Source organism: Pristiophorus japonicus, unplaced genomic scaffold (assembly GCF_044704955.1).
Source record: "Pristiophorus japonicus isolate sPriJap1 unplaced genomic scaffold, sPriJap1.hap1 HAP1_SCAFFOLD_688, whole genome shotgun sequence".
NCBI classification, from domain to species: Eukaryota; Metazoa; Chordata; class Chondrichthyes; family Pristiophoridae; genus Pristiophorus; species Pristiophorus japonicus.
This window is the reverse complement of record NW_027254601.1, coordinates 20,484-39,043: the sequence shown is the minus strand read 5'-3', so window position 1 is coordinate 39,043 and position 18,560 is coordinate 20,484. Positions and strand designations below refer to the sequence as shown.

Genomic DNA, 18,560 nt, shown 5'->3' with positions numbered 1-18,560 from the left:
GTGTGAGAGTGTGAATAAATACAGGGATAGTGTTGGAGAGAGAGGTGTGAGAGTGAATAAATACAGTGATAGTGTTAGAGAGAGGGGTGTGAGAGTGTGAATAAATACAGGGATAGTGTTCGAGAGAGGGGTGTGAGAGTGTGAATAAATACAGGGATAGTGTTAGAGAGAGGGATATGAGAGTGTGAATAAATACAGGGATAGTGTAAGAGAGAGGTGTGAGAGTGTGAATAAATACAGGGATAGTGTTAGAGAGAGGGGTGTGAGATTGAATAAATACAGGGATAGTGTTAGAGAGAGAGGTGTGAGAGTGAATAAATACAGTGATAGTGTTAGAGAGAGGGGTGTGAGAGTGTGAATAAATACAGGGATAGTGTTCGAGAGAGGGGTGTGTAAGTGTGAATAAATACAGAGATAGTGTTGGAGAGAGGGGTGTGAGAGTGTGAATAAATACAGGGATAGTGTTCGAGAGAGGGGTGTGAGAGTGTGAATAAATACAGGGATAGTGTTAGAGAGAGTGGTGTGAGAGTGTGAATAAATACAGGGATAGTGTTAGGGAGAGGTGTGAGAGTGAATAAATACAGGGATAGTGTTAGAGAGAGGTGTGAGAGAGTGAATAAATGCAGAGATAGTGTTAGGGAGAGGTGTGAGAGAGTGAATAAATACAGTGATAGTGTTAGAGAGAGGGGTGTGAGAGTGTGAATAAATACAGGGACAGTGTTCGAGAGAGGGGTGTGAGAGTGTGAATAAATACAGGGATGGTGTTAGAGAGAGGGATGTGAGAGTGTGAATAAATACAGGGATAGTGTAAGAGAGAGGTGTGAGAGTGTGAATAAATACAGGGATAGTGTTAGAGAGAGGGGTGTGAGAGTGAATAAATACAGGGATAGTGTTAGAGAGAGGGGTGTGAGAGTGAATAAATACAGGGATACTGTGAGAGTGAATAAATACAGGGATAGTGTGAGAGTGAATAAATACAGGGATAGTGTGAGAGAGAGGGGTGTGAGAGTGTGAATAAATACAGGGATAGTGTCAGAGAGAGCGGCGTGAGAGTGTGAATAAATACAGGGATAGTGTTAGAGAGAGTGGTGTGAGAGTGAATAAATACAGAGATAGTGTTCGAGAGAGGGGTGTGAGAGTGAATAAATACAGGAATAGTGTAAGAGAGAGGGGTGTGAGTGAATAAAAACAGTGATAGTGTTAGAGAGAGGGGTGTGAGAGTGAATAAATACAGGGATAGTGTTCGAGAGAAGGGTGTGTGAGTGTGAATAAATACAGGGATAGTGTTAGAGAGAGGGGTGTGAGAGTGTGAATAAATACAGGGATAGTGTTAGAGAGAGTGGTGTGAGAGTGTGAATAAATACAGGGATAGTGTTAGAGAGAGGTGTGAGAGAGTGAATAAATGCAGAGATAGTGTTAGGGAGAGGTGTGAGAGAATGAATAAATACAGGGATAGTGTTAGAGAGAGGGGTGTGAGAGTGTGAATAAATACAGGGATAGTGTTAGGGAGATGTGTGAGAGTGAATAAATACAGGGATAGTGTTAGAGAGAGGTGTGAGAGAGTGAATAAATGCAGAGATAGTGTTAGGGAGAGGTGTGAGAGAATGAATAAATACAGAGATAGTGTCAGAGAGAGGGACGTGAGAGTGAATAAATACAGGGATAGTGTTAGAGAGAGGAGTGTGAGAGTGTGAATTAATACAGGGATAGTGTTCGAGAGAGGGGTGTGAGAGTGTGAATAAATACAGGGATAGTGTTAGAGAGAGAGGTGTGAGAGTGAATAAATACAGTGATAGTGTTAGAGAGAGGGGTGTGAGAGTGCGAATAAATACAGGGATAGTGTTCGAGAGAGGGGTGTGAGAGTGTGAATAAATACAGGGATAGTGTTAGAGAGAGGGGTGTGAGAGTGTGAATAAATACAGGGATAGTGTAAGAGAGAGGTGTGAGAGTGTGAATAAATACAGGGATAGTGTAAGAGAGGGGTGTGAGATTGAATAAATACAGGGATAGTGTTAGAGAGAGAGGTGTGAGAGTGAATAAATACAGTGATAGTGTTAGAGAGAGGGGTGTGAGAGTGAATAAATACAGGGATAGTGTTAGAGAGAGGGGTGTGAGAGTGAATAAATACAGAGATAGTGTTAGAGAGAGGGGTGTGAGAGTGAATAAATACAGGGATAGTGTGAGAGTGAATAAATACAGGGATAGTGTGAGAGAGAGGGGTGTGAGAGTGTGAATAAATACAGGGATAGTGTTAGAGAGAGGTGTGAGAGTGTGAATAAATGCAGAGATAGTGTCAGAGAGAGGGGCGTGAGAGTGTGAATAAATACAGGGATAGTGTTAGAGAGAGGGGTGTGAGAGTGTGAATAAATACAGGGATAGTGTTTGAGAGAGTGGTGTGAGACTGTAAATAAATACAGAGATAGTGTTCGAGAGAGGGGTGTGAGAGTGAATAAATACAGAGATAGTGTCAGAGAGGGGTGTGAGAGTGTGAATAAATACAGGGATAGTGTTAGAGAGAGGTGTGTGAGAGTGAATAAATACAGGGATAGTGTTAGAGAGAGGGGTGTGAGAGTGTGAATAAATACAGGGATAGTGTTAGAGAGAGGGGTGTGAGAGTGAATAAATACAGGGATAGTGTTAGAGAGAGTGTGTGAGTGTGTGAATAAATACAGGGATAGTGTTAGAGAGAGGGGTGTGAGAGTGAATAAATACAGAGATAGTGTTAGAGAGAGGGGTGTGAGAGTGAATAAATACAGGAATAGTGTTAGAGAGGGGTGTGAGAGTGTGAATAAATACAGGGATAGTGTTAGAGAGAGGGGTGTGAGAGTGTGAATAAATACAGGGATAGTATTAGAGAGAGGTGTGTGAGAGTGAATAAATACAGGGATAGTGTTGGAGAGAGGTGTGAGAGTGTGAATAAATACAGGGATAGTGTTAGAGAGAGGTGTGTGAGAATGAATAAATACAGGGATAGTGTAAGAGAGAGGTGTGAGAGAGTGAATAAATACAGGGATAGTGTTGGAGAGAGGTGTGAGAGTGTGAATAAATACAGGGATAGTGTTGGAGAGAGGGGTGTGAGAGTGAATAAATACAGGGATAGTGTTAGAGAGGGGTGTGAGAGTGTGAATAAATACAGGGATAGTGTTAGAGAGGGGTGTGAGAGTGTGAATAAATACAGGGATAGTGTTAGAGAGAGGTGTGAGAGTGTGAATAAATACAGGGATAGTGTTGGAGAGAGGTGTGTGAGAATGAATAAATACAGGGATAGTGTAAGAGAGAGGTGTGAGAGAGTGAATAAATACAGGGATAGTGTTGGAGAGAGGTGTGAGAGTGTGAATAAATACAGGGATAGTGTAAGAGAGAGGTGTGAGAGAGTGAATAAATACAGGGATAGTGTAAGAGAGAGGTGTGAGAGTGTGAATAAATACAGGGATAGTATTAGAGAGAGGGGTGTGTGAGTGTGAATAAATACAGGGATAGTGTAAGAGAGAGGTGTGAGAGTGTGAATAAATACAGGGATAGTATTAGAGAGAGGGGTGTGTGAGTGTGAATAAATACAGGGATAGTGTTAGAGAGGGGTGTGAGAGTGTGAATAAATACAGGGATAGTGTTGGAGAACATTGCCGATTTCACTGGTTCGTGCGGTGACTGGTTATCAGTGGTTAGTGTGCCTTGTTACTGATCATGTGACTGTTTGTGGTGTTAGGACGGTACGGACCTGGGACATGAACAATGAGAAGAAACACAAGGAAGTTTTCAAACCCCGATCGGCACAGGGGAATCGGGCCGTTCCCACCACCTGTGTGTACAGCAGGGACGGCAAGTTCATCGCCGCCGCCTGTCAGGATGGCTCTATTCAGATCTGGGACAGGACTCTCAATGTGAGTGTGCTTTCATTCAACACCAGCATGGTACCTGCTGCGGGGAGGGGGAGGGTGGGGGAGGGAGTGGGGGGGTGGGGGAGGGAGTGGGGGGGTGGGGGAGGGAGGGAGTGGGGGCGTGGGGGAGGGAGTGGGGACGTGGGGGGGGGGGTAGTGGGAGGGTGGGGGAGGGAGGGAGTATGGGCGTGGGGGAGGGAGTGGGAGAGAGGCGGGGGGCGGAAGGGGTCGGAGCTGGGGGAGGGGAGCGTGTGGGATTTGCAGGAACTTGCGGCGACACCGTTGGTGGTATTTCTCCAGTGACTTGAGGTGTCCACTGTACATGGTCCATGTCTCTGGGCCATACAGGAGGGTGGGTATTACTACAGCTCTGTAGACCATGAGCTGGGGGTGAGGTGTCTACTGTACATGGTCCATGTCTCTGGGCCATACAGGAGGGTGGGTATTACTACAGCTCTGTAGACCATGAGCTGGGGGTGAGGTGTCTACTGTACATGGTCCATGTCTCTGGGCCATACAGGAAGGTGGGTATTACTACAGCCCTGTAGACCATGAGCTGGGGGTGAGGTACCTACTGTACATGGTCCATGTCTCTGGTCCATACAGGAAGGTGGGTATTACTACAGCCCTGTAGACCATGAGCTGGGGGTGAGGTACCTACTGTACATGGTCCATGTCTCTGGGCCATACAGGAGGGTGGGTATAACTACAGCCCTGTAGACCATGAGCTGGGGGTGAGGTACCTACTGTACACGGTCCATGTCTCTGGGCCATACAGGAGGGTGGGTATTACTACAGCCCTGTAGACCATGAACTGGGGGTGAGGTACCTACTGTACATGGTCCATGTCTCTGGGCCATACAGGAGGGTGGGTATTACTACAGCCCTGTAGACCATGAACTGGGGGTGAGGTACCTACTGTACATGGTCCATGTCTCTGGGCCATACAGGAGGGTGGGTATTACTACAGCTCTGTACACCATGAGCTGGGGGTGAGGTACCTACTGTACATGGTCCATGTCTCTGAGCCATACAGGAGGGTGGGTATTACTACAGCTCTGTAGACCATGAGCTGGGGGTGAGGTGTCTACTGTACATGGTCCATGTCTCTGGGCCATACAGGAGGGTGGGTATCACTACAGCCCTGTAGACCATGAGCTGGGGGTGAGGTACCTACTGTACATGGTCCATGTCTCTGGGCCATACAGGAGGGTGGGTATCACTACAGCCCTGTAGACCATGAGCTGGGGGTGAGGTACCTCCTGTACATGGTCCGTGTCTCTGAGCCATACAGGAGGGTGGGTATTACTACAGCTCTGTAGACCATGAGCTGGGTGGTGGGGGTGAGGTGTCTACTATACATGGTCCATGTCTCTGGGCCATACAGGAGGGTGGGTATTACTACAGCCCTGTAGACCATGAGCTGGGTGGTGGGGATGAGGTGTCTACTATACATGGTCCATGTCTCTGGGCCATACAGGAGGGTGGGTATTACTACAGCCCTGTACACCATGATCTTGGTGACAGTTTTGAGGTCCGGGTCTTCAAACACACTTTTCTTCAGGCGGCCGAAGGCTGCACTGGTGCACCTCGTCAAAAACCGAATGAAGTTAGTTGAACACAATCGGGGGGAATGGCAGCGTCGTGGTAACATCACCGGACCAGTAATCCCGAGGCCTGGACCAATGATCCAGGGACGTTGGTTCAAATCTCACCGCGGCAGCTGGGGAATTTAAATTTAGTTCATTGATAAATCTGGAATAATGAACTAGTGTCAGTAATGGTGACTGTGAAACTACCGGATTGTCATAAAAACCCATCTGGTTCAGTAATGCCTGTTAGGGAAGGACATTTTCTGCCCTTACCCGGTCTGGCTGATAGTGACTCTTAACTGCCCTCTGAAATGATCCAGCGAGACACTCCGTTGTACACAATCACTGCCAAAATAACAAGAAGAATAAAAGCGCCCGGCATCGACCTCAGAACTGGTTACCGACACAACAACCAGGGATGGTACAGTGGTATACAGTCAGGAGGGAGAGTGGCCCTGGGAGTCCTCAACATTGACTCCAGACCCCATGAAGTCTCATGGCTTCAGGTCAAACATGGGCAAGGAAACCTCCTGCTGATTACCACCTACCGCCCTCCCTCAGCTGATGAATCCGTACTCCTCCATGTTGAACACCACTTGGAAGAAACAGTGAGAGTAGCAAAAGCACAGAGTGTACTCTGGATACAGGACTTCAATGTCCATCACCAAGAGTGGCTCGGTAGCACCACTACTGACCGAGCTGGCCAAATCCTGAAGGACATAGCTGCCAGACTGGGCTTGCAGCAGGTGGTGAAAACACCGGCATGAGGGAAAAAATCTACTTGACCTCATCCTCACCAATCTACCAGTCACACACTGATATGTTATATACCATTGATCTGTGAATGCCTTTTTCAGCATTTACAGCAGTGCCACTTTAATACTGGCCATGAAAGCACAGTCCTTGTGGAGACCAAGTCCCGTCATTACACTGAAGACACCCTCCATCGTGTTGTATGGCACTACCACAGTGCTAAATGGGATCAATTCAGAACAGATCTAGTAGCTCAAAACTGGGAATCCATGAGGCGCTCTGGGCCATCAGCAGAAGAATTGTATTCCACTACAATCTGTAACCTCATGGCCTGCCATATCCCTCACTCGACCATCAGCATCAACCCAGAGGACCAACTCTGGTTCAATTAGGAGGGCAGAAGCGCATACCAGGAGCAGCACCAGGCGTACCTAAAAATGAGGTGCCAACCCGGGGAAATTGCAACACAGGACTACATGCATACTAAACAGCGGAAGCAGTGTGCTATAGACAGGGTTAAGCGATCCCACAATCAATGGATCAGATCAAAGCTCTGGAGTCCTGCCACATCCAGTCGTGAATGGTGGTGGACAATTAAACTATCGGGAGGAGGCAGCTCCATGAATATCCCAATCCTCAATGATGGCAGAGCCCAGCACAGCACATAAGTGCAAAAGACAAGACTGAAGTGCAGAGGAAATGATCCATATCGGCCGCCTCCTGGTGTCCCCACCATCACAGAAGTCAGTCTTCAGCCAATTCGATTCACTCCACGTGATATCAAGAAACATAGAAAATAGGTGCAGGATCAGGCCATTCGGCCCTTTGAGCCTGCACCACCATTCAATAAGATCATGGCTGATCATTCCCTCCGTACCCCTTTCCTGCTTTCTCTCCATACCCCTTGATCCCTTTAGCCGTAAGGGCCATATCTAACTCCCTCTTGAATATATCCAATGAACTGGCCTCAACAACTCTCTGCGGCAGGGAATTCCACAGGTTAAGAACACTCTGGGTGAAGAAGTTTCTCCTCATCTCAGTCCTAAATGGCTTACCCCTTATCCTAAGACTGTGTCCCCTGGTTCTGGACTTCCCCAACATCGGGAACATTCTTCCCGCATCTAACCTGTCCAGTCCCGTACGGCTGAGCGCACTGGATACAGCAAAGGCTGTGGGTCTCGACAACATCCTGGCTGTCGTGCTGAAGACTTGTGCTCCAGAACTAGCCGCATGTCTAGCCAAGTTGTTCCAGTACAGCTACAACACTGGCATCTACCCGACAATGTGGGAAACTGCCCAGTTATGTCCTGTCCACACAAAGCAGGACAAATCCAGTCTGGCCAATTACTGCCCCATCAGTCTACTCTCAATCATGTGTAGTCGACAGTGCTATCAAGGCAGCATTTGTCTGAGAATAGCATCAAGGAGCCCGAGTAAAAGGGAAGTCAATGGGAATCAGGGGGAAAACTCTCCACTGGCTGGAGTCATACCTAGCACAAAGGAAGGTGGTTGTGGTGGTTGGAGGTCAATCATCCCAGCCCCAGGAGATCACTGCAGGAGTTCCTCAGGCCAGTGTCCTCGGCCCAAACATCTTCATCTGCTTCATCTATGACCTTCCCTCCATCATAAGGTCAGAAGTGGGGATGTTCGCTGCTGACTGCACAGTGTTCAGTTCCATTCACAACTCCTCAGATAATGGCCCTGAAATCGCGGTTTCTCCTTCCCGCGGGCGATTGACTGGATTGTAGAAAAACGATGCGCACTGACCTGTTCCTGCTGCGCTCACCACCACCACCTCACGGGCAATTCGGGACGGCAATAAATGCCTACATCCCGTGAACGACCAGTTTAAATAAATAAATTGGGCTGCAGCAGATCCGTGCTGCCGCTTGAGTATTACCCGTGCTTATCCAAGCGTCTGTTGCTGTTCTCCTGCATTATTGTCTGAAAGTTTGCCTGGCCTGTAATTGCCAGGTTTATCCTTATCCCCTTTTTTGAACAAGGGTGTAACACTTGCAATCCTCCAGCCCTTTGGCACCACCCCGTATCTCAGGAGGATTGGAAGGTTGTGGTCAGCACCTCTGCAATTTCCACCCTAACTTCCCTCAGTATCCGAGGATGCACCCCATCCGGACCGGGTGACTTAACCACTTTCATCACCATCAGCCTTTCTGGAACCGCTTTATCTATTTTTATCTCATCCAGTATCCCAGCAACCTCCTCCATTTACCATAGTTTTGGCGAGTCCTCTTCCTTGGTAAACGTCGAGATAAATTTAGTGCCTTATCCATACCTGCTCCCTCCATCAATCATTCTCCACTTTGGTCCCAAATCATAAGAACATAAGAAATAGGAGTTGGCCATACGGCCCCTCGAGCCTGCTCCGCTACTTAATACAATCATGGACTCGGGTCCACTTCCCCGCCCGCTCCTCATAACCCCTTAATCCCTTTACTGTTAAAAAGCCGACAGAGCACCTCGAGATTCTTTTTCCCGTTAGCTGCCACATTGGAGCTTTCAAGACCGATAGATTTTTATTGGATAAGGTTATCCAGGGATATGGAGCTAAGGCAGAAGTAGGAATTCAGGTACAGACTAGCCATTAATTCATTGAACGATTGATAAGTTCGAGAGGCTGAATGGCCCCCTCCTGCCCCCGTGTTCCCTCGAGGGGTCCCTCCTGCCCCCGTGTTCCCTCGAGGGGCCCCTCCTGCCCCCGTGTTCCCTCGAGGGGCCCCCTCCTGCCCCCGTGTTCCCTAAAGGGGCCCCCTCCTGCCCCCGTGTTCCCTCAAGGGGCCCCCTCCTGCCCCCGTGCTCCCTCGAGGGGCCCCTCCTGCCCCCGTGTTCCCTCAAGGGGCCCATCCTGCCCCCGTGCTCCCTCGAGGGGCCCCTCCTGTCCCTATGACCTGTGTTCCAATGTAAGGCAGCTGGGTGTGCCCCCGGAGGTGCCTCTCAGACACTGCCCGGTGAGCTTGGAGTGTGTCTGGGTAGGGGAGTGTTTTTGATTACGTCTCGTCACGTCACTGGGTGGTGCCCCGAGTATTTGCGAATCATTGTTTGTTGCTTTATCTTTTAGGTTCATACGAAGTTTCACAATCGGCAGGCACATGTTCCTGGCAGTGACACGTCCTGCCTCAGCTTTTCATATGATGGGAATACCCTGGCATCACGTGGTGGTATGTACCTGTATCTGTGAGTGGGAATACCTTGGCATCACGTGGTGGTATGTACCTGTATCTGTGAGTGGGAATACCTTGGCATCACGTGGTGGTATGTACCTGTATCTGTGAGTGGGAATACCCTGGCATCACGTGGTGGTATGTACCTGTATCTGTGAGTGGGAATACCTGGCATCACGTGGTGGTATGTACCTGTATCTGTGAGTGGGAATACCTGGCATCACGTGGTGGTATGTACCTGTATCTGTGAGTGGGAATACCCTGGCATCACGTGGTGGTATGTACCTGTATCTGTGAGTGGGAATGCCCTGGCATCATGTGGTGGTATGTACCTGTATCTGTGAGTGGGAATACCTGGCATCACGTGGTGGTATGTACCTGTATCTGTGAGTGGGAATACCTGGCATCACGTGGTGGTATGTACCTGTATCTGTGAGTGGGAATACCCTGGCATCACGTGGTGGTATGTACCTGTATCTGTGAGTGGGAATGCCTGTCGGACCCTGCTTGTTTCTGCACAAGGAATAGGCACCAAACCTACGTTACAACCAGGGATGTCATCAGAATGTGTGTGTGTGTTCCTCATTCTGTAGATCACTGCTGATCTGCTGTCCAACAGAACAGGGAAAGCCCACCTGGAAGATCAGTGTACCACATTCCTTTTCCCTTAAAAAAGGAGGCAGACAAAAAGCAGGAAACTATAGACCAGTTAGCCTAACATCTGTGGTTGGGACAATGTTGGAGTCCATTATTAAAGAAGCAGTAGCAGGACATTTGGAAAAACATAATTCAGTCAGGCAGAGTCAGCATGGATTTATGAAAGGGAAGTCATGTTTGACAAATTTGCTGGAATTCGTTGAGGATGTAATGAACAGGGTGGATAAAGGGGAACCAGTGGTTGTGGTGTATTTGGATTTCCAGAAGGCATTTGCCAAGGTGTCACATAAAAGGTTACTGCACAAGATAAAAGTTCACGGGGCTAGGGGTAATATATTAACATGGATAGAGGATTGGCTAATGAACAGAAAACAGAGAGTCGGGATAAATGGGTCATTCTCTGGTTGGCAACCAGTTACTAGTGGGGTGCCACAGGGATCAGTGCTGGGACCTCAACTATTTATAATCTATATTAACGACTTTGAAGAAGGGATTGAGTGTAACATAGCCAAGTTTGCTGACGATACAAAGATGGGAGGAAAAGCAATGTGTGAGGAGGACAAATAAATCTGCAAAAGGACATAGACAGGCTAAGTGAGTGGGCAAAAAATCTGGTAGATAGAGTATAATGTTGGAAAGTGTGAGGTCATGCACTTGGGCAGAAAAAAATCAAAGAGCAAGTTATTATTTAAATGGAGAAAGATTGCCAAGTGCTGCAGTACAGCGGGACCTGGGGGTACTTGTGCATGAAACACAAAAGGATAGTATGCAGGTACAGCAAGTGATCAGGAAGGCCAATGGAATCTTGGCCTTTATTGCAAAGGGGATAGAGTATAAAAGCAGGGAAGTCTTGCTACAGTTATACAGGGTATTGGTGAGGTTACACCTGGAGTACTGCGTGTAGTTTTGGTTTCCATATTTAAGAAAGGATATACTTGTTTTGGAGGCAGTTCAGAGAAGGTTCACTCGGTTCTCTATCCATGTCAGTACATTACCCCCAATACCATGTGCTTTAATTTTGCACACCAATCTCTTGTGTGGGACCTATATTTAAGAGGGAGTTAGATATGGCCCTTATGGCTAAAGCGATCAAGGGGTACGGAGAGAAAGCAGGAAAGGGGTACTGAGGGAATGATCAGCCATGATCTTATTGAATTGTGGTGCAGGCTCGAAGGGCCGAATGGCCTACTCCTGCACCTATTTTCTATGTTTCTATTGGACCACACACTGTCCCCGGGGGGAGGGGTGTGAATTATTAGACCACACACTGTCCCCGGGGGGGGGGGGTGAATTATTAGACCACACACTGTCCCCGGGGGGGGGGGGTGAATTATTAGACCACACACTGTCCCCGGGGGGGGGGGGTGAATTATTAGACCACACACTGTCCCCGGGGGGGGGGGGGTGAATTATTAGACCACACACTGTCCCCGGGGGGGGGGGGTGAATTATTAGACCACACACTGTCCCCGGGGGGGGGGGGGTGAATTATTAGACCACACACTGTCCCCGGGGGGGGGGGGGGGGGGTGAATTATTAGACCACACACTGTCCCCGGGGGGGGGGGGGTGAATTATTAGACCACACACTGTCCCCGGGGGGGGGGTGTGAATTATTAGACCACACACTGTCCCCGGGGGGGGGTGTGAATTATTAGACCACACACTGTCCCCGGGGGGGGGGGGGGGGGGTGAATTATTAGACCACACACTGTCCCCGGGGGGGGGGGGGTGAATTATTAGACCACACACTGTCCCCGGGGGGGGGGGGTGAATTATTAGACCACACAATGTCCCCGGGGGGGGGGGGTGAATTATTAGACCACACACTGTCCCCGGGGGGGGGGGGGGGGGGGGGGTGAATTATTAGACCACACACTGTCCCCGGGGGGGGGGGGGGGGGGTGAATTATTAGACCACACACTGTCCCCGGGGGGGGGGGGGGGGGGGGTGAATTATTAGACCACACACTGTCCCCGAGGGGGGGGTGAATTATTTGACCACACACTGTCCCCGGGGGGGGGGGTGAATTATTTGACCACACACTGTCCCCGGGGGGGGGGGGGGGTGAATTATTAGACCACACACTGTCCCCGGGGGGGGGGGGGTGAATTATTAGACCACACACTGTCCCCGGGGGGGGGGGGGGGGTGAATTATTAGACCACACACTGTCCCCGGGGGGGGGGGGTGTGAATTATTAGACCACACACTGTCCCCGGGGGGGGGGGGGGTGAATTATTAGACCACACACTGTCCCCGGGGGGGGGGGGGGTGAATTATTAGACCACACACTGTCCCCGGGGGGGGGGGGGGTGTGAATTATTAGACCACACACTGTCCCCGGGGGGGGGGGATGAATTATTAGACCACACACTGTCCCCGGGGGGGGTGTGAATTATTAGACCACACACTGTCCCCGGGGGGGGGGTGAATTATTAGACCACACACTGTCCCCGGAGGGGGGGTGAATTATTAGACCACACACTGTCCCCGGAGGGGTGTGAATTATTAGACCACACACTGTCCCCGGGGGGGGGTGTGAATTATTAGACCACACAATGTCCCCGGGGGGGGGGGGTGAATTATTAGACCACACACTGTCCCCGGGGGGGGGGGGGGGGGGGGGTGAATTATTAGACCACACACTGTCCCCGGGGGGGGGGGGGGGGGGTGAATTATTAGACCACACACTGTCCCCGGGGGGGGGGGGGGGGGGGGTGAATTATTAGACCACACACTGTCCCCGAGGGGGGGTGAATTATTTGACCACACACTGTCCCCGGGGGGGGGGGTGAATTATTTGACCACACACTGTCCCCGGGGGGGGGGGGGGGGGTGAATTATTAGACCACACACTGTCCCCGGGGGGGGGGGGGTGAATTATTAGACCACACACTGTCCCCGGGGGGGGGGGGTGTGAATTATTAGACCACACACTGTCCCCGGGGGGGGGGGGGGTGAATTATTAGACCACACACTGTCCCCGGGGGGGGGGGGGGGTGAATTATTAGACCACACACTGTCCCCGGGGGGGGGGGGGGGTGTGAATTATTAGACCACACACTGTCCCCGGGGGGGGGGGGGTGAATTATTAGACCACACACTGTCCCCGGGGGGGGTGTGAATTATTAGACCACACACTGTCCCCGGGGGGGGGGTGAATTATTAGACCACACACTGTCCCCGGAGGGGGGGTGAATTATTAGACCACACACTGTCCCCGGAGGGGTGTGAATTATTAGACCACACACTGTCCCCGGAGGGGGGGTGAATTATTAGACCACACACTGTCCCCGGAGGGGTGTGAATTATTAGACCACACACTGTCTCCGGGGGGGAGTGAATTATTAGACCACACACTGTCCCCGGAGGGGTGTGAATTATTAGACCACACACTGTCTCCGGGGGGGTGTGAATTGTTCTGTCCCCGGGGGGGGTTTGCATGTGAGGGAGTTTGGGATTGGTGACGGAACGAGAATCCCGGTGTTCCTGAGAAGATGGACACTGGGTGAGAGGCAGAGTACTGAGTGAGGGGGCTCGTACCCATCTCCCTCACATTATCGCAACCTCCCACAGCTCGCCAGATTAAAATGTTGCATGTGTTTTCCAGGAGATGACACCATCAAAACCTGGGATCTGAGGAATTTCGGTAAACCTCTGAATGTGGCATCTGGTCTACCCAACATCTTCCCAATGTGAGTTTCTGCAATTACTGAACTACCATAGAAACAAAGAAAATAGGTGCAGGAGTAGGCCATTCGGCCCTTCGAGCCTGCACCACCATTCAATAAGATCATGGCTGATCATTCCCTCAGTACCCCTTTCCTGCTTTCTCTCCATACCCCTTGATCCCTTTAGCCGTAAGGGCCATATCTAACTCCCTCTTGAATATATCCAATGAACTGGCCTCAACAACTCTCTGCGGCAGGGTATTCCACAGGTTAACAACTCTCTGAGTGAAGAAGTTTCTCCTCATCTCAGTCCTAAATGGCCTACCCCTTATCCTTAGACTGTGTCCCCTGGTTCTGGACTTCCCCAACATCGGGAACATTCTTCTCGCATCTAACCTGTCCTGTTCAGTCAGAATTTTATATGTTTCTATGAGATCCCCTCTCATCCTTCTAAACTCCAGTGAATACAGGCCGAATCGATCCAATCTCTCCTCATATGTCAGTCCAGCCATCCCGGGAATCAGTCTAGTGAACCTTCGCTGCATTCCTTCAATGGCAAGAACGTCCTTCCTCAGATTAGTAGACGAAAACTGAACACAATATTCCAGGTGAGGCCTCACTAAGGCCCTGTACAACTGCAGTAAGACCTCCCTGCTCCTATACTCAAATCCCCTAGCTATGAAAGCCAACATACCATTTGCCTTCTTCACCGCCTGCTGTACCTGTATGCTAACCTTCAATGACTGATGTATCATGACACCCAGGTCTCGTTGCACCTTCCCTTTTCCTAATCAGCCACCATGCAGATAATATTCTGCCTTCATGTTTTTGCCCCCAAAGTGGATAACCTCACATTTATCCACATTATACTGCGACTGCCATGTATTTGCCCACTCACCTAACCTGTCCAAGTCACCCTACAGCCTTTTTGCATCCTCCTCATAGCTCAGACCGCCACCCAGTTTTGTGTCATCTGCAAACTTGGAGATATTACACTCAATTCCTTCATCCAAATCATTAATGTATATTGTAAATAGCTGGGGTCCCAGCACTGAGCCCTGCGGCACCCCACTATACATTGCCTGCCATTCTGAAAAGGACCCGTTTATCCCGACTCTCTGCTTCCTGTCTGCCAACCAGTTCTCTATCCACATCGGTACACTACCACCAATACCATATGCCTTAATTTTGCACACCAATCTCTTGTGTGGGACCTTGTCAAAAGCCTTTTGAAAGTCCAAATACACCACATCCACTGGTTCTCCCTTGTCCACTCTACTAGTTACATCCTCAAAAAATTCTAGAAGATTTGTCAAGCATGATTTCCCTTTCATAAATCCATGTTGACTTGGACCGATCCTGTCACTGCTTTCCAAATGCGCTGCTATTTCATCTTTAATAATTGATTCCAACATTTTCCCCACTACTGATGTAAGGCTAACCCGTCTATAATTACCCGTTTTCTCTCTCCCTCTTTTCTTAAAAAGTGGTAATCAGGTACCCTCCAGTCCATAGGAACTGATCCAGAGTCGATAGACTGTTGGAAAATGATCACCAATGCATCCACTATTCCTACTTCCTTAATTACTCTGGGATGCAGACTATCAGACCCTGGGGATTTATCGGCCTTCAATCCCATCAATTTCCCTAACACCATTTCCCGCCTGATAAGGATTTCCTTCAGTTCCTCCTCACTAGACGCTCGGTCCCCTCGTATTTCCGGCAGGTTATTTGTGTCTTCCTTGGTGAAGACGGAACCAAAGTATTTGTTCAACTGTTCTGCCATTTCTTTGCTTCCTATTATAAATTCACTTGAATCTGACTGCAAGGGACCTACGTTTGTCTTCACTAATCTTTTTCTCTTCACATATCTATAGAAGCTTTTGCAGTCAGTTTTTATGTTCCTGGCAAGCTTCCTCTCATACTCTATTTCCCCCCTCCTAATGAAACCCTTTGTCCTCCTCTGCTGTATTCTAACATTCTCCCAGTCCTCAGGTTTGCTGCTTTTTCTGGCCAATTTATATGCCTCTTCCTTGGATTTAACACCTAATTTCCCTTGTTAGCCACGGTTGAGCCACCTTCCCGGTTTTATTTTTACTCCCGACAGGGATGTAGAATTATTGAAGTTCATTCAAATGATCTTTAAATGTTTGCCATTGCCTATCCACCTTCAACCCTTTAAGTATCACTCGCCAGTCTATTCTAGCCAATTCACGTCTCATACCATCGAAGTTACCTTTCCTTAAGTTCAGGACCCTAATCTCTGAATTAACTGTGTCACTCTCCATCTTAATAGAGAATTCTACCATATTATGGTCACTCTTCCCCAAGGGGCCTCGCACAACAAGATTGTTAATTAGTCCTTTCTCATTACACATCACCCAGTCTAGGATGGCCAGCCCTCTAGTTGGTTCCTCGACATATTGGTCTCGAAAACCATCCCTAATACACTCCAGGAAATCCTCCTCCACCGCATTGCTAGCATTTTGGTTTGTCCAATCAACATGTAGATTAAAGTCTGCCATGATAACTGCTGTACCTTTATTACACACATCCCTTATTTCTTGTTTGATGCCGTCCCCAACCTCACTACTACTGTTTGGAGGTCTGTACATAACTCCCACTAGCGTTTTCTGCCCCTTGGTATTCCGTAGCTCCACGCATACCAATTCCACATCATCCAGCAATAAATGTTGAATACCCCTACCCCTGGGTTTTGAGTTCCCAGCCTTGGTTACCCTGGAGCCATGTCTGAGTGATGCTAATTATATCATATCCGTTAACTGCTGTCTGCGCAGTTAATTTATCCACCTTATTCCGAATATAAAAAGCTGAACGCCCTGTTACTGGGAGTAATACCCCCTTACTGCTCTGTTACTGGGAGTAATGTCCCTCAGTGCCCTGTTACTGGGAGTAATACCCCCTCACTGCTCTGTTACTGGGAGTAATGTCCCTCAGTGCCCTGTTACTGGGAGTAATGTCCCTCAGTGCCCTGTTACTGGGAGTAATGTCCCTCAGTGCCCTGTTACTGGGAGTAATGTCCCTCAGTGCCCTGTTACTGGGAGTAATGTCCCTCAGTGCCCTGTTACTGGGAGTAATATCCCTCACTGCTCTGTTACTGGGAGTAATGTCCCTCAGTGCCCTGTTACTGGGAGTAATGTCCCTCAGTGCCCTGTTACTGGGAGTAATGTCCCTCAGTGCCCTGTTACTGGGAGTAATATCCCTCAGTGCCCTGTTACTGGGAGTAATGTCCCTCAGTGCCCTGTTACTGGGAGTAATGTCCCTCAGTGCCCTGTTACTGGGAGTAATATCCCTCAGTGCCCTGTTACTGGGAGTAATAGCCCCCTCAGTGCCCTGTTACTGGGAGTAATGTCCCTCAGTGCCCTGTTACTGGGAGTAATATCCCTCAGTGCCCTGTTACTGGGAGTAATATCCCTCAGTGCCCTGTTACTGGGAGTAATGTCCCTCAGTGCCCTGTTACTGGGAGTAATGTCCCTCAGTGCCCTGTTACTGGGAGTAATGTCCCTCAGTGCCCTGTTACTGGGAGTAATGTCCCTCAGTGCCCTGTTACTGGGAGTAATGTCCCTCAGTGCCCTGTTACTGGGAGTAATGTCCCTCAGTGCCCTGTTACTGGGAGTAATGTCCCTCAGTGCCCTGTTACTGGGAGTAATGTCCCTCAGTGCCCTGTTACTGGGAGTAATGTCCCTCAGTGCCCTGTTACTGGGAGTAATGTCCCTCAGTGCCCTGTTACTGGGAGTAATGTCCCTCAGTGCCTTGTTACTGGGAGTAATCTCCCTCAGTGCCGTGTTACTGGGAGTAATGTCCCTCAGTGCCCTGTTACTGGGAGTAATGTCCCTCAGTGCCCTGTTACTGGGAGTAAAGAATCATTGAAATTTACAGCATGGAAGGAGGCCATTTCGGCCCATCATGTCCACGCCGGCCGACCAAGAAACATAGTAAATAGGTGCAGGAATGGGCCATTCGGCCCTTCAAGCCTGCACCACCATTCAATAAGATCATGGCTGATCATTCGCTCAGTACCCCTTTCCTGCTTTCTCTCCATACCCCCTGATCCCTTTCGTTGTAAGGGCCATATCTAACTCCCTCTTGAATATATCCAGTGAACTGGCATCAACAACTCTCTGCGGCAGGGAATTTCACAGGTTAACAACTCTCTGAGTGAAGAAGTTTCTCCTCATCACGGTCCTGAATGGCTTACCCCTTATCCTTAGAGTGAGACCCCTGGTTCTGGACTTCCCCAACATCGGGAACATTCTTCCTGCATCTAACCTGTCCCGTCCCGCCAGAATTTTATATGTTTCTATGAGATCCCCGCTCATCCTTCTAAATTCCAGTGAATATAAGCCCAGTTGATCCAGTTTTTCTTCATATGTCAGTCCTGCCATCCCGGGAATCAGTCTGGTGAACCTTCGCTGCACTCCCTCAATAGCAAGAATGTCCTTCCTCAGATTAGGAGACCAAAACTGAACACAATATTCCAGGTGTGGCCTCACCAAGGCCCTGTACAACTGCAGTAAGACCTCCCTGCCCCTATACTCAAATCCTCTCGCTATGAAGGCCAACATACCATTTGCTTTCTTAACCACCTGCTGTACCTGCATGCCAACTTTCAATGACTGATGAACCATCACACCCAGGTCTCGCTGCACCTCCCCTTTTCCTAATCTGTCACCATTCAGATAATCTGTCTTCCTGTTTTTGCCACCAAAGTGGATAACCTCACATTTATCCACATTATACTGCATCTGCCATGCATTTGCCCACTCACCTAACCTGTCCAAGTCACCCTGCAGCCTCTTAGCATCCCC

The 18,560-nt window shown here is 49.2% G+C and overlaps 1 protein-coding gene across 1 annotated transcript in view; it reads left to right on the top strand.

Annotated features, from left to right (window-relative positions):
* LOC139256184 (WD repeat-containing protein 70) overlaps nt 1-18,560 on the top strand; it is a gene marked incomplete at both ends in the record, with an annotated part of 84,642 nt that overhangs the window by 53,525 nt on the left and 12,557 nt on the right. Inside the window, 3 exons of the mRNA XM_070874130.1 lie at nt 3,707-3,881; nt 9,300-9,399; nt 13,671-13,755. Of these exons, the coding sequence (XP_070730231.1) occupies nt 3,707-3,881; nt 9,300-9,399; nt 13,671-13,755 (360 nt within the window). The remainder of the gene's footprint in view (nt 1-3,706; nt 3,882-9,299; nt 9,400-13,670; nt 13,756-18,560) is intronic.